Source organism: Rhincodon typus, chromosome 45 (genome assembly GCF_021869965.1).
Source record: "Rhincodon typus isolate 14 chromosome 45, sRhiTyp1.1, whole genome shotgun sequence".
NCBI lineage: Eukaryota > Metazoa > Chordata > Chondrichthyes > Orectolobiformes > Rhincodontidae > Rhincodon > Rhincodon typus.
The window spans coordinates 8,321,312-8,340,464 of NC_063376.1; the positions used below are offsets into that span (position 1 = coordinate 8,321,312).

General features: G+C 45.8%; 1 protein-coding gene across 2 annotated transcripts; it reads left to right on the forward strand.

Annotated features, from left to right (window-relative positions):
* The first annotated feature begins 430 nt into the window (after window positions 1-430).
* LOC125487835 (lysophosphatidic acid receptor 6-like) lies at window positions 431-19,137 on the forward strand. 2 transcript variants are annotated; one of them, XM_048620269.1, is made up of 2 exons: window positions 431-930; window positions 17,171-19,137. In XM_048620269.1, exon 2 carries the CDS (start codon window positions 17,181-17,183, stop codon window positions 18,291-18,293), a length of 1,113 nt encoding a protein of 370 aa, XP_048476226.1. In that variant the 5' UTR covers window positions 431-930; window positions 17,171-17,180; the 3' UTR covers window positions 18,294-19,137. The 2 variants fall into 2 exon arrangements, with proteins under 2 accessions (XP_048476226.1, XP_048476227.1); XM_048620270.1 differs by lacking the exon at window positions 431-930 and adding an exon at window positions 1,190-1,200.
* The last annotated feature ends 16 nt before the right edge of the window (window positions 19,138-19,153 follow it).

Sequence of the window (19,153 nt, forward strand, 5' to 3'; positions counted from 1 at the left end):
TATCCTATCCTATCTGCTTCCAGCACCACCCTCTCCCCATCCCTTGTCTCTAAAAAAAAACTTGCCCTTCCCACCCTCCTTTGAACTTTTCCCCTCTCACCCTTAAATGCATGCCACCCGCCCCCCCCCCCCCCCCGTATTAGACATTTCAACTCGGGGGGAAAAAAAGATTCTGACCGTCAATCCTGTCTAGGCACCTCATAATTTTATAGACTTCTATCAAGCCTCCGGGAAAACAAGCCTCAGTTTTTTTTCTAGCCTTTCCGGCTTGGAAACATTCAATGTTTTGGCCTCAATCGCTTGCAGAGGCAGAGAATTCCACATTGCCTGGGTGAGGAAACCCCACTCATCTCTCTCCCTTATCTTTAGACTCCGAGTATCAAGCAGCCGTAAGGAGTTGCTTGGATCACTTTTCCTGCTTTCATGCTCCGTCCTTGTGCCCAAAAGCATGATTAAAAAAGAGGCTGTAAACAGGCTCCCGGTCAGCAACCTTTGATTAAACCCATTTCAGTTGCACAAAGTGGAAATTCCAAACGCTAAAAATAATACCGCAAATAAAAAAAAAACAAAGGAACGGGGATCCGAACGAGAGACTTTACTGGAAGTTGCTCAGTTGCATCGATTAGTCACCAGGACTTTCAGTCACAGAATTTCACTTTAAACGAAAGCAAGGGAGAGACACGCACACATTGCTGAGAGAGACAGAGAGAGGAAGGAACAGCCAGAAGTGGACAGAGAAACTGTAACAGGACATCCAGAACATGTGAGTTGGAAAGACTTGAATGATTCAGATGCGACAAATGAGAGAAAAAGCAATACATCAGACAGAAAGGAAGACTTTTTATTAAATAAGAAGGACGTTATAGACTCCACAACCCACTCAATTCAAACCCACATCGAAAGGGGTTTCTCAGAAGACCCAGGTTAGAGGTGAGTTATTCTATTCCTGCCTTTTAAGAGAATCAAGCATCACTCCAAATTAAGTGACTCCCCGTCATTGCCTCTTGGTGTTGGTGGTGGGGGGTGTGAGGGGAGACGGGGGTCTGACTTTGGAGTGACGTTATTAAAGGACAGATCCGTGAAATTGCAAACTCCGAAAGTTCCTGGAGAAACTCACCTTTGGTTGTCTCGAAACCGTTTTGGATGATGCTGCAGCCTGATGAAAAGGATTCATTCCCAAAGCCACTGTTCCGCTCTGGGGTATGTAATAAGTGTCTCAGTTTGAGGGGGAAGTGAATGTTGCCAGACTTGGGAACTGGCACAAACAGGACTGAGATGAAAAACCCACGGAGCGACACAGACAAGGCTGAGTGAGTGCAATTGGCAGAATTTTTTAATCAGTTAATGAACTGGAGGGTTTTGGGGGGAATAGACAGGAAGGTGGAGTTGAGGATATATCAGATCAGCCCTGATCTTGTTGAACGGGGTAGCAGGTTGGATGGGCTGAATGACCTCCTTCTGCTCCTATGCGTTTGACATCACCTCTGGGGGTTAGCAGCTCACATCGCCAATCAGATTGTGTGGGAGAGCGCTAGGGTGGCACAGCGCTTAGCAAAGCGCCAGGGACCTGGGTTCGATTCCACTCTCAGGCAACTGTCTGCGTGGAGTTTGCACATTCTCCCCGTGTCTGCGTGGGTTTCCTCCCACAGTCCAAAGATGTGCAGGCTAGGGTGGATTGGCCATGCTAAATTGCCCATAATTTTTAGGGATGTGTAAATTAATTGGTTTATAGGGGGATGAGTCTGGGTGGGATGCTCTGAGGGTCAGTGTGGATTTGTTGGGCTGAAGGGCCTGTTTCCACACTGTAGGGATTCTATGATCTAAAAGATTTGTGGTTGGATGCAAGCTGGACCAATCGCAGTTGGGCAAACGTTGTAAATAGTAACAGTTGCTGCACGGTAACAAACTCTCTTGCCTGAGGTCTAGTGACCCTCAGGCTAAAACCACGACCTCATCCTGAAGAAGGATCATACTCAAACTGTTGACTGCTCCTTCCATTCAGATGCAGCCTGAGCTGTTGCGTTCTTCCACCCCCTGTTTGTCTACAAGTTGTCTCTCTCTGAGAGACAGCATTCTCATGGTCTGGTAAGATTATGCTGACTTTACCTTTCATCTCATCCCAAACTCGAAAACACTGCAAAATCTGAGCCCTGCGTGGACAAAGCGGTTCAAATGTGTAATCTGCAGTTTTTAGGAAGCTGAAAGGGAGCTGTCTCAGCCTTTGCCCTGTTGGGTGTCTTCCGTCTTGACACTCACTTGTGACAAAAATAGCAAACATCAAAATTTGCAAAAGGGAAGTGGTGACAGAATGTTATTTTTCATTTTGTTCATGGGATCTGGGTGTCATTGGCTAAGGTCAGCAATTACTGCCCATCTAATTGCTCAGATAAGAGACAACTGCATCGCTGTGGGTCTGGAGTCACATGTAGGCCCAAGCTACCTAAGGACGGCAGATTTCCTTCATGAAAGGAAATTTTGCACTCCAGATAGGTTTTTCAATCAGTGATCCGCCAATGGCTGCCTTTTAATTCTAGATTTTGTTAAAAAAATTAACTTCAACTGCACCATGGTTGGAGTCAATTCCATGTGCCATGGTGGCTCAGTGGTTAGCACTACTGCCTCACAGTACCAGGGATCTGGGTTCAATTCTGCCCTCAGGTGACTGTCTGTGTGGAGTTTGCACGTTGTCCTTGTGTCTGTCTGGATTTTGTCCCACAGTCCAAAGATGTGCAGGTTACATGGATTGGCCATGCTAAATTACCCGTAGTGTCCAAGGATGTGCAGGCTGGATGGATTAGCCATGGGAAATGCAGGACAAGGTGGGTCTAAGTGGGATACCCTTCAAAGGGTTGGTGTAGGTGTGATGGGCTGAAGGGCCTGCTTCCACACTGTAGGGATTCAATGCTCCCAAACACACAGGTGGATTACTAACCCAATGACATCACTGCTTTGCTACCAACTTTCCCTAAGCCATCCTGTGACTTTATCTCAATTTTGATAAGACAAAATCAGGCAAGAAACCCTTGTCTAACTTTTCCTAAGAACTATAAACTTCCTTTCATCAGGATTCTATGACTAAAATGGGTATCAAGGGAGCTTTATACAATCCCTAATGTGTGGAACCAGGCCATTTGGCCCATCAAGCCCACACTACCCCTCTGAAGATCATCCAACCCAAACCCATCCCTGTCTCTGCATTTCCCATGGCTAATCTACTAGCCTGCACCCCATGGGGTAATTTAGCATGGCCAATCCACCCTAACCTACGTATATTTGAACTGTGGGAGGAAACTGGAGCACCCAGAGGAAACCCATGCAGACATGGGGAGAATGTGCAAACGCCACACAGACAGTCACCCAAGGGTGGCATTGAACCTGGGTCCCTAGTGCTATGAGGCAGCAGTGCTAACCACTGAGCCACTGAGTCCCCTCTGAAACCTAATTGCCTACTTTTCAGTCATCATTCCTCGCTCATTGTTGTCTGGTATGTTGGCCTTCCTGTAGTTGTGGTCAAAACTGTTAAAAATATTATTGGTGCTCCCACAGTCACACAAAATCAGAGTTGACCCAGACTTTGCAATGGCCAAGACGGTTGTTTGAGTTGTTTTACTAAGGACCATTACTGTTTGTCAGGGAGAAAACCCATTTGATTCGCTAATGTCCTTCAGGGAAGGAAACTGCTATCCTTATCTGGTTTGGCCTATATGTTAGATTTATTTATTTGTCACTTGTACTATGTAGAGGAATACATAAGTACAGTGAAAAGTGCACAAAGTTGCCATTGACTGATGCCCACTTGGTTCCAGATTTTAACTGAGCCAAAAGGTAAGCAAGAAGAAAAGAAAAATCCAGATCTCAGAGTCCCAAGTCCCCTCTCCACAATGTTGCACACCACTCCAATCGCTAGGAGTCCAGACCTGCATTCTTGACTCTTAACAATCCTCTGGGCAACTCGGGATGGGCAGTGCACCCTGCCCAGTGATGCCCACCTCCCATGAGGGAATTAGATATAGTTTTGGAATACGGCAAAAAAAAGAATCAAGCTGATACCAAAAAAGACAAATGAATGTTGGACTTTGCATAACTTTGGATTGAGATTGGGAATCCTCTACAGGGACAAAGAGCATGGCTGAGGTTCTAACAGAATATCACTGCCTTCATAAAAGGAGATGGTGCAATCAATATAAATGTAACATTAGAGGCAGCAGGGACATTAGATATGGTTACAGTAGACAAAGGGGAACTACTTAAAACTGCTGACAGCGCTGAGGGTGGAAATGTCACCCAGGCCAGTTAAGAATGCATCATATTTAATGGGCAAAGTATGAGAATAGGAACAGCCCTGGCCAAAAATTAACCATCTTCCTTCAAAATGTGGGCAGCCTCAGAGGCCTGAAAGATTACAAAAGTTAGGCAGTTGTTCACTCAAGAGAAATGAGAGGGATTTGTCCAGCGAGAACACAGCCTGTCAAACTGAGGTCATGTGGGTGGTGGAGGGAATTGAGAAAGGATAATTGCAACACAAGTTTAACTGTCTGTTAGTCACGTACGTGTTAGGACAAATGGGAGCTTCATAGTCTGGACAGGTTTCACCTAAATACTTGATAAATCTGACTTGATAGAGGTGTACAAAATGATCAGAGGTATAGATAGAGTGGACAGCCAGAGACTTTTTCCTAGGGTAGGGGTAGCTATTACGAGGGGGCATAGTTTTAAAGTGAGTGGAGGTAGATATAGGGGAGACATCAGAGGTAGGTTTTTCACTCAGAGAGCGGTCAGGGTGTGGAATGCATTGCCGGAGAGGGTGGTGGAGTTGGCCTTGTTAGGGGCATTTAAGCAGCTATTAGATAGGCATATGGATATAAGGTAGGGGTGGAGGTTAGAACAACCTTAGGTTTAGGGTAAAAGTTCGGCACAACATTGTGGGCCAAAGGGCCTGTACTGTGCTATACTGTTCTATGTTTTATGTTTGATGTTCTAAATAGAGCAGCAGGGACTAATTTATTTGCTCACATTATCAGGGAGGGGTTAAGCCAGAACAGAAATTGCTGGAGATACTCAGCAGCTCCGGCAGCATCTGTGGAGAGAGAAAAACAGAGTTAACTGGGTCCAAGGATGGTTTGGAGGGTATTAGCTCTGTGGAGAGATTGGACAAACCTGGTTTGTTTTGAATGTCGAAGGATGTGGGGGCACGTCATGGACTTGATACAAGTTTACAAAATTGCGAGTGGCACAGATAGAATGGACAGTTGGAGTCTTTCGCTCCCAGGGTAGAAATGTCAACAACTAAACAAAACAGCCTAAGAACTGCGGACGCTGGAAATCAGAAACAAAAGCAGAAATTTCTGGGAGAACTCGGCAGTTCAGAATAACAGTACTGAAGGAAAGGTCACAGGAGCAGAAATTTGAACTCCGCTTTCTCTCCACAGATGCTACCAGACGTGCTGAGCTTTCTCCAGCAATTACTGTTCTAGTGTTCGAAATGTCGATATATTTGGGGACATAGGCTTAAGGTAAAAAGGGAGAAAGTTTAAAGGAGATGTGAGGGGCAGGTTTTTTTTTATACAGAGAGTGGTAAGTGCCTGGAATGCACTGCCAGAGCAGGTGGTTTTGATGGATACATTAGCTACGTTTAAGAGGCATCTTGACAGAGACATGATTAGGCAGGGAATGGAGGGATACTGGCCACGGAGAGGCAAAAGGATTTTAATTTAGAAAGGCATCACGTGTAGGCACAGGGTTGATGGGCAGAAGGGCCTGTTCCTGTGCTGTATTGTTCTTTGATCTTTCTCCCTCTACCACCCTTACAGGCAGGGAGTTCCAGATTCCCAGCAGTCTCTGGGTGAAAAAGCTTTTCGTCATATCCCCTTGCCTTAAATCTCTGTCCCCCCGGTCATTTACAGAAACATAGAAATGGAGAGTTATCGGAACAGGAGCAGACCATTCGGCCCTTCCAGCCCGCTCTGCCATTCATCACAATCATGGCTGATCGTCCAACTCAATAGCCTAATCCTGCTTTTTCCCCATAACCTTTGACCCAAGTGCTATATCTAGCTGCCTCTTGAATACATTCAATGTTTTGGCATCAACTACTTCCTGTGGTAATGATTTCCACAGGCTCACCACTCCTTGGGTGAAGAAATGTCTCCTCATCTCCGTCCTAAATGGACTACCCTGATCCTCATACTGTGACCCCTGGTCCCGGACATACCCACCATTGGGAACATCCTCCCTGCATCTACCCTGTCCAGTCCTGTTAGAATTTTATAAGTCTCTATGAGATCCCCCCTCATTTATCTGAACTCCAGCGAAAACAATCCTAACCTGGTCAATCTCTCTGCATATGTTGGACCGGCCATCCCTGGAATCAGCCTGGTAAACCTTCGCTGCACTCCCACGAGAGCAAGAGCATCCTTCCTCAGAAAAGGAGACCAAAATTGCACACAATATTCCAGGCGTGGTCTCACTAAGCCCCTGTATAACTGCAACAACACATCCCCGTTCCTGTATTTGAAACCTGTCTCAATGAAGGCCAACATACCATTTGTCTTCTTTACCACCTGCTGCATCTGCATGCTTACCTTCAGCAACTGCTGCACAAGGACACCCAGGTCCCACTGCACACTCCCCTCTCTCAATTTATAGCCATTCAGGTAGTAATCTGCCTTCTTGTTTTTGCTTCCAAAATGAATAACCTCACATTTATCCAAACTATACTGCATCTACCATTGAATTTCCCACTCACCCAACCTATCCAGGTCATGGTGAAGGATTTCTGCATCCTCGTCACAGTTCACCCTCCCACCCAACTTGGTATCATCTACAAACTTTGAGATATTACATTTTGTTCACTGATCAAAATCATTAATATATAATGTGAATAGCTGGGGTCCCAGCGTCGATTTCCATGGCACCACACTAGTTAACTGCCTGCCAATTTGTAAAGGACCCATTAATTTCTACTCTTTGTTTCCTCTCTGCCAAGCAGTTTTCTATCCATCTCAATGCATTTCCCCCAATCCCATGCACTTTAATCTTGCACAATAATCTCTTACGTAGGACTTTGTCAAATGCTGTCTAAAACTCCAAATATACCACATCGATTATCTCCCCTGTCAACTCTACTAGTTACATCTTCATAGGATTCCAACAGATTTGTCAAGCACGATTTCCCCTTCATCAATCCATGCTGACTCTGTCTGATCCTGCCACTGCTTTCTAAATGCTCCGCTATAAATTCCTTGATAATGGATTGGAGAATTTTCCCCACTACTGATGTTAGGCTCTCTGGTCTATAATTCTCTGTTTTATCCCTACCTCCCTTTTTGAATATCGGAGTGACATTAGCCTCCCGTCAATCTGCAGGGACTGTTCTACATTCTATAAAATCCTGGAAGATGACCACCAGCAGGTCCACTATTTCTAGAGTCACTTCCTACTCTGGGATGTAGATTATCAGGCCCTGGGAATTATCCACCTTCAATCCCATCAATTTTCCCAGGACCATTTCTCTACTAATATTGATCTCCCTTATTCTTCCTTCTCGCTAAATTTTGCATCCTTCAGCATTTCTGGTGTCTGATTTGTGTCCTCTTTTGTGCAGACAGAACCAAAGTATGTATTCAGTTGCTCAATCATTTCTTTGTCCCCTACTATACATTCCCTCGTTTCTGTCTGTAGGGGACCTACATTTGTTTTTACCAATCTCTTTCTCTTCACGTACTCTTAGTGTCAGTCTTTATGTTCCCTGCAAGCTTACTTTCGTACTGCATTTTCCTCTTCATAATCAATCCCTTAGTCCTTCTTTGTTAAATTCTAAATTGCTCCCAATCCTCATGCATTGTATTTTTCTTGGCCAATCTGTATGTTTCTTCCTTGGATCGGATACTATTGCTCATTTCCTTTATAAGCCATGGATTGGCCCTCTTACCCATTTTGCCTTTGCACCAGTCAGGAATAGACAGTTGTTGCAGATCCCCCATGCGTTCCTTGAATGTTTGCCATTAATTACCCACTGTCATCTCTTTAAGTAACTCTCCCCAATCTATCAAGGCCAATTCACACTTCATATCCTTGTAGCTTCCTTTATTAAGGTTCAGCACCCTAGTCTCCGAATCAACAACCTCATTCCCAGCTTGATAAAAAATTCTGGCATCTTATCGTTGCTCATCTCCAAAGGGTCTCACACAGCTAAATTAGCAATAATTCACTTCTCATTACATAGCACCCAGTCTAAGATGGTCTGCTCTCTAGTTGGTTCCTCCACATATTGGTCAAGAAAATCATCCCGTATACACTCCAGCAATTCCTCCTCTATGGCATTGTGGCTAATTTGATTTGCCCAATTTATTTGCAGATTAAAATCACCCGTGATTACCAATATTCCCTTATCACACATACCTCTAATTTTCTGTTTAATGCTATTCCCAACATCACCACTGCAGCTTGGAGGTCTATATATGACACCCACTAACATTTTTTGTCCCTTGGTATTTCTCAACTCTACCCATACAGACTCCACATTGTCAGAGCTAATATCCTTTCTCACTATTGTGTTAATTTCCTCTTTAACCAGCAATGCCACTCCACCAGCTTTTCCTTTTTGCCTGTCCTTCCGCAATACTGAATACGCTGGGACATTCAATTCCCATCCCTCGTCACCCTGCAGCCATGTCTCGGTAATCCCGATTATATCGTACCCGTTTACATCTATCTGTGCGATTAGTTCATCCACTTTGTCGCAAATGCTCCACGCATTAAGGCATAAAGCCTTTAAGCTTGTGTTTTTTAACATTGTTTGTCTCACACTTCTTTTTCTCTATAGCCCTGTTTGAATTTTGTCCTTGGTTTCTCTGCCTATCAATTTTCTTACTCCCTTTTCTAATGTTTGTTTTTGTCCTTGCTCCCTCATTCTCTGACTCCTTGAATAGATTCCCATTTATCCCCTGGCATATTAGTTTAAACCCTCCCCAACCGCCCCAGCAAACACAGCCCCCCAGGACATCAGTCCCAGTCCTACCCAGGTGTAAACTGTTCAGTTTGTACAGGTCCCACCTCCCCCAGAACTGGTTCCAATGCTCCAGGAATCTGAAACCCTCCCCCTGACACCATCTTTTCAGCCACATATTCACCCGATATATCCTTTCATTTCTACTCTGACTAGCACGTGGCACCGGTAATAATCCTGAGATATCTACCTTTGAGGCCCGAGTTTGTAACTTTCCCCATAGCTCCCTGTGTTCTGTTTGTCGGACCTCATGCCTTTTGTAAACCCATGTCGTTTGTGCCGATGTGTGCCATGACCACTGGGTGTTTACCCTCCCCGCTGCAGAACGTCCTGTACCCGCTCTGAGATCGCACCAGGAAGGCAACATCCCATCCTGGAACCTTGTTTGAGGCTACAGAAATGCCTGCCTATTCCCCTTTACAATTGAGATCCCCTATAACTACTGCCCTGGCACACCTTTTACCCCTCCCCTCTGCAGCAGAACCCACTGTGGGGCAATGAGTTTGGTTGCTGCTGCTCTCCCCTGAGAGGTCATTCCCCTCAACAGTATCCAACACGGTGTGACTGTTTTGCAGGGGAATGGCCACAGGAGATTCCTGCACTACCTGCCTATCTCTCTTGCTCTGCCTGGTGGTCACCCATTCCCTTCCTGCCTGCGGTGTGACCACCTCTCTACACATGCCATCCACAATACTCATGGCCTCACGGATGCTCCGCAGTGTCCCGAGCCGCTGCTCCAGCTCTGAAACTCGAGCTTCCAGGAGCTGTAGCTGGAGACACTTCCTGCACACGTGCTGACCCAGGGGGACTGGAACTGTCTCTGGTCTGCCACATGGAGCAAACCAAGACTTTGAGCTCTCCTGCCATGGTTTACCCCTTTAAGTTATACCTTGGAGAGTCTATGATTCCAATGAAGAAGAATAGCATCTTCCTTTCTGCCCCTCATCTATGTCTGTCACAATTTTATACACCTTAGTCATAGAGTCCCTACAGAGTGAAAGCAGACCATTAGGCCTCCACCAACCCATCCTAGCCCCTATCCTACCTCTGTATTTCCCACGGCTAATCTATCCAGCTACAAATCCCTGGACACTATGGGACAATTTAGCATGGCCAATCCACCAAACCTGCACATCTTTGGACTGTGGGAGGAAACCGGAGCACCCGGAGGAAACCCACGCAGACACAGGGAGAACGTGCAAACTCCACACAGACAGTCACTCAAGGATGGGATCGAACCTGGGCCCCTGGCGCTGTGAGGCAGCAGTGTTAACCGCTGAGCCACTGTGCTGCCCAATCATGTCGAACAGATGGATTATGATAAAGTTGTGGATTCCAGAGAGTGACAGCAAGCAGTCTGGACTCTGAATTTAGTGATCTGCATTCAAACTGGGTGAAATTTACTTGGATAGGATCTTGTGCAGTGCTCGAGTCTCCTCAGTGTGAGAGTGTGTCACAACACATCTGAACAGGTTGCTCAAAACGACTGCAATTACATTTGCACTTTGGAATCTATAAGCGTCTAATTGATAGGAAGGAAGTGGAAAAACAAATTTGCAAGGAGATTAGAGTGTGGTGCAAGGTTTCAAGGGGAGCACTAAAGGACAAAATTAATTATGCAAATATAGACTCGTACTGGAATAGTCTACAAGCTAATGGCAAGGAAATAGACCAGCCATTAATTTATTAAACAGCGGCAAGTGCAAAGTGCAGATGGGGCAAATCCTGCCTTTAATTACTTTGCTTGTAGAGAATCAAATTTGAAATGTAGGTACAGGCAGACACAAGAACTAGAAAGTGCCGATGATGTGTGAGAGGGACGGGTGGAGATGTTGGGGGTGGGGAGCAGTTTGATTATTGGAATATAGGCTCAGATGGAAGTCGTGTAAAGTGCGAAGGTGGGCAACAATTCAGAGTGAACATATTCTACAGCGTTACGTTTCCATCCTGCACAAGGGGAAACACAACTAGACCCGGTACTTGGAAATAAGGTCAGAAGTCACACGACACCAGGTTATAGCCCAACAGTTTTATTTGAAATCACAAACTTTCGGAGCGTAGGCTCTGAAAGTTTGTGATCTCAAACAAACCTGTCGGGCTATAACCTGGTGTCATGTGACTTCTGACCTTGTCCATCCCAGTCCAACACTGGCACCTCCACATCATGAATTGGAAATAAGGTGGATGGATTAAAAGTTTGAGGTGACACACTTCATTTGGAAGAACTTTGAAAGACAACGTAAAATAGGAGGTACAGTTCTAAAAGGGAGTACAGCAGCAGGGGGATCTGGTTGTATTTAGAACTTAGAACATAGAACTGCACAGCACAGGAAAAGGCCTTTCGGCCCTCCAAGCCTGCGCCAACACATTTTGCCCTCCATACCAAAACTGTCTTCACTTACACGATCCGTATCCCTCTATTGCTTTCCTTAGACATTGATGAGGACTCTTCTGGAATACTGTGTTCAGTTCTGGTCGCTCAGTTATAGGAAGGATGTTATTGAGCTAGAGATGGCTCAGAATAGATTTACCAGGATGTTGCCAGGTATGGAAGTTTTGAGTTATAAGGAAAGGCTGGATAGGCAGGGCCTTTTTTCACTGGAGTGTAGTGACCTGATTGAGGTTTATAAAATAGTGAGGAGCATACATAGAGTTAATGGTAGGTGTCTTTTCCCTATGATAGGGAATTTCAAGACGAGGAGGCACATTTTTAAGGTGTGAGGAGAGAGATTTAAGAAAGACACAAGGGGCAATCTTTTTACACAGAGGGTGGTTCATGTGTGGAATGAACTTTCAGAGGAAGTGGTGGATGTGGGTACAGTTACAATGTTTAAAAGACATTTGGATAAGTGCATGAATAGGAAAGGTTTGGAGAGATATGAGCCAGGAGCAGGCAGGTGAGACTAGTTTAGTTTGGAATTATGTTGGAGCGAAGGGTTTGTTTCCGTGCTGTTTGACTCTATTCATGTATTTATCCAAGTGCTTCTTGAATGCTACTATTGTGTCTGCTTCCACCACCTCCTCTGGCAGCACTTTCCAGGCACTCACCACCCTTTGTGTGAAAAATCTGCCTCACACATCTCTTTTAAACTCGCCCCCCTCGCACCTTGAGCCTGTGTCCCCTAGTAATTGATGCCTCTACCCTGGGAAAAGGCTCATACTTTCCACTCTATCCATGCCAATCTTTATAAACGCCCCTCAATCTCCTGCGTTCCAGTGAAAACAAACGCAGTCTATCCAACCTCTCTTCTAAAATCCCCCATAGCAGGCAAATCCTGGTAAACCTTGCCTGTACCATCTCCAAAGCATCCACCTCCTTCTGGTAACCAGGTGGTGACCAGGATGGCACAGTTGCTCAGTGATACTAGTGATGCCTCACAGCACCAGGGACCCAGGTTCAATCCCAGCCTTTGGTACCTGTGTGGAGTTTGCAGATTCTCCCCATGTCTGCGTGGGTCCCCTCTGGGTGCTCTGGTTTCCTCCCACAGTCCAAACATATGCAGGTTGTGCGGACTGGCCATGGAAAATTGCCCATAGTATCCAGGGATGCATAGTTTAGGTGGATTAGCCGTGGGAAATGCAGGGATGGGGTGGATCTGGGTAGGATGCTCTTTGTAGACTCAGTGTGGACATGTTGGGCCAAATTGTCAGCATCCATGCTGTAGGGACTCAATTTTTACAAATCTGTACGCAATATTCCAAGTGTGGCCTAACTAAAGTTCTATAAAGCTGCAGTGTAACTTGCCTATCCTTACACTTAATACCCCAGTGTATCAAATATTAATCAGGCAACATTTAGGGGACAGCGATCATTCTATCGTATGTTTTAGATTCACCGTGGAAAAGGATAAAGAACAACACAGAGTAAGAGTCATTAACTAGGTAAAAAACTAATCCCAATCTCGGCCAAATAAACTGGAATGAAAAGCTTGCAGTACCTGAGCAATGGGCTTCATTCAGGTATTTTTGGGCACAGTTAAGGTGCATTCTCTCAAAGAGGAAAGGGAGGGTAAACAAATGCATCATTCCCTGGATGACAAAAGAGATATAGCTTGACATAAAGAAGGTGAGATGTGCTCTTGGTAAGTGACAGGTGAGTAATATAATGGAGAACCAAACTGAGCACAGAAGGTTGAGAGAAAGTGAAAAGCATATGAAAGAAGCAGAACATGAGTGTGCAAATATAAACTGATGGCCAATCTAAAAGGGAATGCCAACATCTTTTATAGCATATAAACAGTAAACAGGTCATAAAGGAAGAGTAAGTTCATTTAGGGGCCCAGAAGGTGAGGTATTAGATCAATATTTTTACATCTTGTGTGTTAAATCATCCCCTGACCCCCAATGCGAGTTCATTATAGACTAGAAAGATGCTGTTACTCAGCCCACAGTGTGGAGGCGGGAATTAATACAGTAGAAAGATTTAAAATTGATCTCAAGGCTGAGATTTTTAATCGTGAAGGGAAACAAGGAAAATGGGGAAAAGTGGGGCCGGCGATTTTCAGATCAGGCGTGATATTATTGAACAGCAAAGCAGACTCAATGGGCTGAATGGCCTACCTCTGCCTTTATGGTCTTTTGATCAGGAGGAAGCTTGCCTTGTCTTAACCTGAATGCCGCCAAGGCATCGTGATGACATGAGACGCCAGCTCAACTGAAGCCTTCGAAAGAGGTGGGGGGGTGTACTGTCGTGGGAAAGGGTAAGGGGGGTGTGGGCATTTATGGTCAGGGTAATGGCAGTAAGCAAGTTGCTCATTCAGAGAGCTGGTGCAAGGGGCACCTTTAAGCCGAATGGCCTCTATGTGGGCCATAGCAATTTCCTGCCGCTGTGATAAGAATGGAATGCCAAGAATGTTTAACCAGCTAAACTCAGTTCTTTCGTGAATTGGTGGAGGAATGGGTGGGTGTATGTGATTTAGTTACACACCACTCACAAGGCTTTGAAGAACTGTACTGGCTTTGGACAAAGTGCGCCACAGAATATTGCAAAGGTTCCAGGAGTTTAAATAAACATGGAATGCTTGCAGCTGAGCGGCTGTGTTTTGCGTTGCCTTCCAAAAAGGTCGAGAGATTTTACAAACAAAAATATGGGAACGCATTGGCACTCAATGTGCTGAATTCCCGTACTATATCAACTTCCTGCTGCTTACTTTCGACCACAAATTGAACACGCAGCTAAGGCTGTGAATTCTGAGTTAAGTCAACGCCCGACTCCCCAAAGCCAGTTCATTTTCCACAAGGCACATGTCAGGAATGTGAAGGAATAGCCACGCCCCCAACCCAGCCTAGAGTGGCTAAACGCTGCTAAAGAATCTTAACACCATCCAGTGTACATCAGCCCACTAGCTTGATGTGCCACCCAGCAACTGAAGTGGACTGCTCTAGTGACAATGTATGCGTATAAAGATATGTTTTATGAATAAAGTATATGTTTGAAATTTTTTTTAAAAATTAACTGTCACCAACACCAACACACAGTGACAGCTGTGTGCATCTCTACGCCAGATGCATTTCAGAAAATTTAACCAGCGCTCTGCTGACTACACCTTTCAAATCCACATGCACTCTGCCACCTAGTAAGACAAGGGCAGCAGGCACACACCACATGCAAATGCCCCTCCAAGTCACGCATCACCCTGACCTTTAATTATATCAGTGGCACCTTCAATGCAGCCGGGTCCAAACGCCAGAGCTCCCTCCCTATGAGTGTACCCACAGCAGCAGTTCAAGAAAGATGACTCACTAGCGCCTTCCCATGGACAGTTAAGAGATGGGCACGTGCATTGGCTTTGCCAGCTTGTTATCTCACAGCAGAATAACAAAGAGGCAACTGGAACCTGTGTTTGTCAAGGAGTGCCGAAAGCTGTTTGTACAATCCAGACCATGTTTGACTAATATTATTAATTTTCTTTTATAGGAACAGGAGTTAGCCCCTTGGTCCTATTCCACTTGTCAAAGAGATCATGGCTGATATGTGGCTTAACTCCATGCCTTTTAATAACTTTGCTTAAAGAAAAGAAAAACGGAACTCAGATTTCAAGTTAATTAATGCCACACCCAATGCTGCACGGTGGCTCAGTGGTTAGCACTGGTGCCTCACAGCGCCAGGGACCCCGGTTTGATTCCATCCTTGGGCAACTGTCTGTGTGGAGTTTGCACATTCTCCCCGTGTCTGTGTGGGTTTCCTCCTACAATCCAAAGATGTGCAGTTTATCCCTGCTAAATTGCCTAGAGTGTGTAGGGTAGATAGATTAGCTGTGGGAAATGCAGGTTTATTGAGTAGGGGGAAACGGGCCTGGGTGGGCTGCTTTTTTCCGAGGAATTGGTGTGGACTGAACAGGCCTGCTTCCACACTGTAGGAATTCTGTGATTTCAACCGAGCTAGACTGAACTCAAACATCAACTTGGCCTCCTTCCAAGCAGTAAGGGTTCTATGAACTAGGTGTCAGGTTACAGGAGGATGTAACTGGGATTGGTCAGTTGGGCAGATCATTGGCAGGTGGAATTTAACTCTGATAAACGTGAGGTGATACACTTTCGAAGAAGAGAGTACTGAATGAATGACAAGATGCTACGAAGCTCAGAGGAATTTTAGGATGCTTATCCTTGAAGGTGGTAGGACAGGTTAATAGGGTAACTACAAAGGCGTACAGGACACAACTTAAACAGTCGTGGCATTGATTTTAAGAGCAGGGAGGTTGTGTTGGAGCTGTACAGAACTTTGTTTAGGCCTCAGCTGGAGTACTGTATGCAATTTCTGGTCACCAATGTATAGGAAGGATGTGATTAGACAGGAGATTCACCAAGATATTGCCTGAGATGGGGCAGTTTAGCGATGAGGAGGGGCTGGATAACCTCAGGTTGTTTCCTTTGGAGCAGAGAAGGTTGAGGGGGGATCCATGTACAGGAGTACAGGATTATGACAGACGTGGTCAAAGTGGATAAGTAGCATCTGATTTAGTCAAATCAAGGGGGCATCATTTTAAAGTGTAAGGCAAGTGGTTTAGAGGGGAGACGCAGGAATTTTGTTTTTAATCTCGTGTCATTCTAGATTTTAATATGCAGGGTTCCCCAGGTGGTTATGGCAACGTCTTCACGAGTGCTACATTTTCAATGACGTCAGAATGTGTGGAGTTTGAGGAAGAGGGTAAAGACGAAGATATAAAGAAGGGGATGCTTAGGTGGAAAAATGCAGGTGGAAAGGGAGCTAGAGAGGGAAAGTAAAAGGGAAAAGATGCAAACAGAAATAAAAAGCATGGAAGAGATAAAAAAAAAGGTGAAGAACGTTCATCATAAAGATCGACAGCATGAAGAAACGTCCCTTCAGCCCATTGAATCTACACCAGTCAAAGGTCAACACAATATGATTCTAATCCCATATTCCAGCACTTGGCTCACAACCTTGCAAGGCTCAGCATGAATGAATTAATGATTTAATTCTTAGTTAGTTAGTTAATTAATTTTTAAAAAAGTACTTCCCATGAATGAATAAATAAGGGGAGATGATAGCGTAGTGGTTTTATCGCTGGACTGTTAACCTGTAGGCCCAGCTAATGTTCTGGGGGAACACAGGTTCAAATCCCATCATGGTGGAATTTGAATTCAATTTTCAGAAGTTCTGGAATTAACAGTCTAATAATGACCATGAGTCGATTGTCAAAAAAGCCCATCTGGTTCTCCAATGTCCTATAGGGAAGGAAACTGCCATCCTGACCTGGTCTACCCTACATGTGACTCCAGATCCACAGCAATGTGGTTGATTCTTAACTGCCCTCTGGGCAATTAGGGATGGGCAATAAATTCTGCCTGGTCAGTGACGCCCTCCAGAATGAATAAAGCAAAATAAAAGCTTCTGATTTGATCAAATGGTGTAGCAGGCCTCAAACAGGCAAATGGCTCCCTCCATTTCCTATCCCCTCGGGATTTTGCTCAAAAGGGGTAGATTTCAATTTTAATGGTGCACAGTTTGAATCAAACTGTAACAACGACGCCCTTCAGCCCATAAAGTCTGTACTACCAAAGAGTTCGCCACATGCAAGGATTGTAAAATGGGTAGATGAATGCCAGTGCACTCCAGTGGCACAAGGAAGACGTTTTGGTGGATTCAAATGAAAATCAAACATGCTAATCTGATTCTGGTGCTTCCTATCGTTACAATTTCAGATTCTTCACCATGGGCGATCCAACAGTAATGACAGCTGAAGCTGGCTTCACTCTGACCCAGCAGGACTGGTCCCTGGGATGGACATCATACACGTCGCCTCCAACCAATTCCACAGGCAGTGCCAACCTCACCAACAACACAAATGTGTGCCAGGTCAACGCCGACTTCCAGTACCTCCTGTTTCCCGTGGTGTACAGCCTGGTGTTTGCCTTTGGCACTGTGTCCAACCTGTGTGTCCTCTGGTACCTCTTCAGGAAGAAGGGCTCATTCTCACCGTCTGACGTCTTCATGATCAACTTGGCCGCCATCGACCTCATCTTCGCTGCCCTGCTCCCGTTCAAAGTGGTCTACCACGCCCTGAAGAACGACTGGATCTTCGGCGAGGTAGCATGCAAAATCACCGGCTCCCTCTTCTTCGCCAACATGTATGGCAGCACACTCTTCCTCACCTGCATCTGCGTGGACCGCTACATCGCCGTCGTCCATCCCATCCGATCGCTCCAGCTCCGCAAAACGCGCTACCGCGTGATCACATGCTGCCTCATCTGGCTGCTTCTGGCCTGTGTCCTGCTCTGCCTGACTATTGGAGGACCTCTGACCAGTAAGTTCCCCAACGGCAAGACGGCCTGCCTGGAGAACTTCAACGCCAAGTCCTGGAACAGACGCATCTCGGGGATCAGCATCGTGGCCGCGGTCATCGGTTTCTTCATCCCATTGGTCATTATCATCGTCTGCTACCCTCTGATCGCCAAGAAGCTTCTGGAACACAACGCGGGCAAGGACACAGTGCACATGGTGAAGAGGAGAGCCCTCCGCACGGTGCTGCTGGTGCTGGTGGTCTTCCTCATTTGCTTCGTGCCCTACCACCTCATCCAGTTGATCCACACCCTCCGACGGATCCGGGTGCTCTCCAGCTGCCGCCTCATCCAGTTCACCTACTCGGCGCGACGGGTCACCATGGCACTGACCAGCCTCAACAGCTGCCTGGACCCCGTCGTCTACTCGTTCATGAGCAATACCTTCAACTGGAGGAGGCTGTGCTGTCAAGGAGATCGGCTCACAATCAGCTTTCCCACCAAAGACACATCAGGGAGAAGATCAACACGTTTAGCCGCTCTCTGAGATCCCGGGACTTCCTTATCCTTTCCCAGTCTTTGCTTGAACTGTCACAGATTAATGGTTGAGGGTGGGAGTGCTTGGTGAAGTCGGGTTGGGGGTGGGTGAGCTCTGAGCAAGGAATCTGTCAACATTGACACCTCCATCGAAGACACACATGCTATCTATCCTCCTCACACAAAGCTGTCGCTGACCTGCCCTTTCTCTTAGACACAATTTCTCCTAGAAATACCTTCTCCTTTCTCATAGACTAACACAGACAAAGCTTATCTCACACTCACAGTTTACATTCTCCCCCTCATGGAAGTGCACTCAATGTTTCTTCACCCGCTCACCTACCTACTGTTGAAATTTGAGCATTGTCTACATCTCTCAGCAGATGTTGCCAGACCTGCTGAGTTTCTCCAGCGATTTCTGTTTGAGTGTGTTACTGTTCGATCGATAGACCTAATTTGCTTCAGTAAAGGCAAACCTACTGTGCATGCTGGAAATCTGAAACAAACACAGACAATACTGGGGGTATTCAGCAAGTCTGGCAGCATCAGTGGAAGGAGAAACAGACTTAATGTTTGGAGGCTGGTGTGAACTAACTGGCCCGCACTTGGCTGGAAGGCTGGTTTGCAATACAGAACAATGCGTGAAGCGTGGGCTCTATTCCTGCACCAGCTGAGGTACCATGAAGGACTGTCCTTCCAACCTCTCCCCTTGCCTGAGGCATAGTGACCCTCAGATTAAACCACCACCAGTTACCAGTCTGGGACCCTAGCACCTCATGTATGAGTGCGTGTGTGCGTGTGTGCGTGTTTGTGTGTATTTGTGTGTGTGTTTGTGTGTTTTTGTGTGCGTGCGTGTGTGTTTGTGTGTGT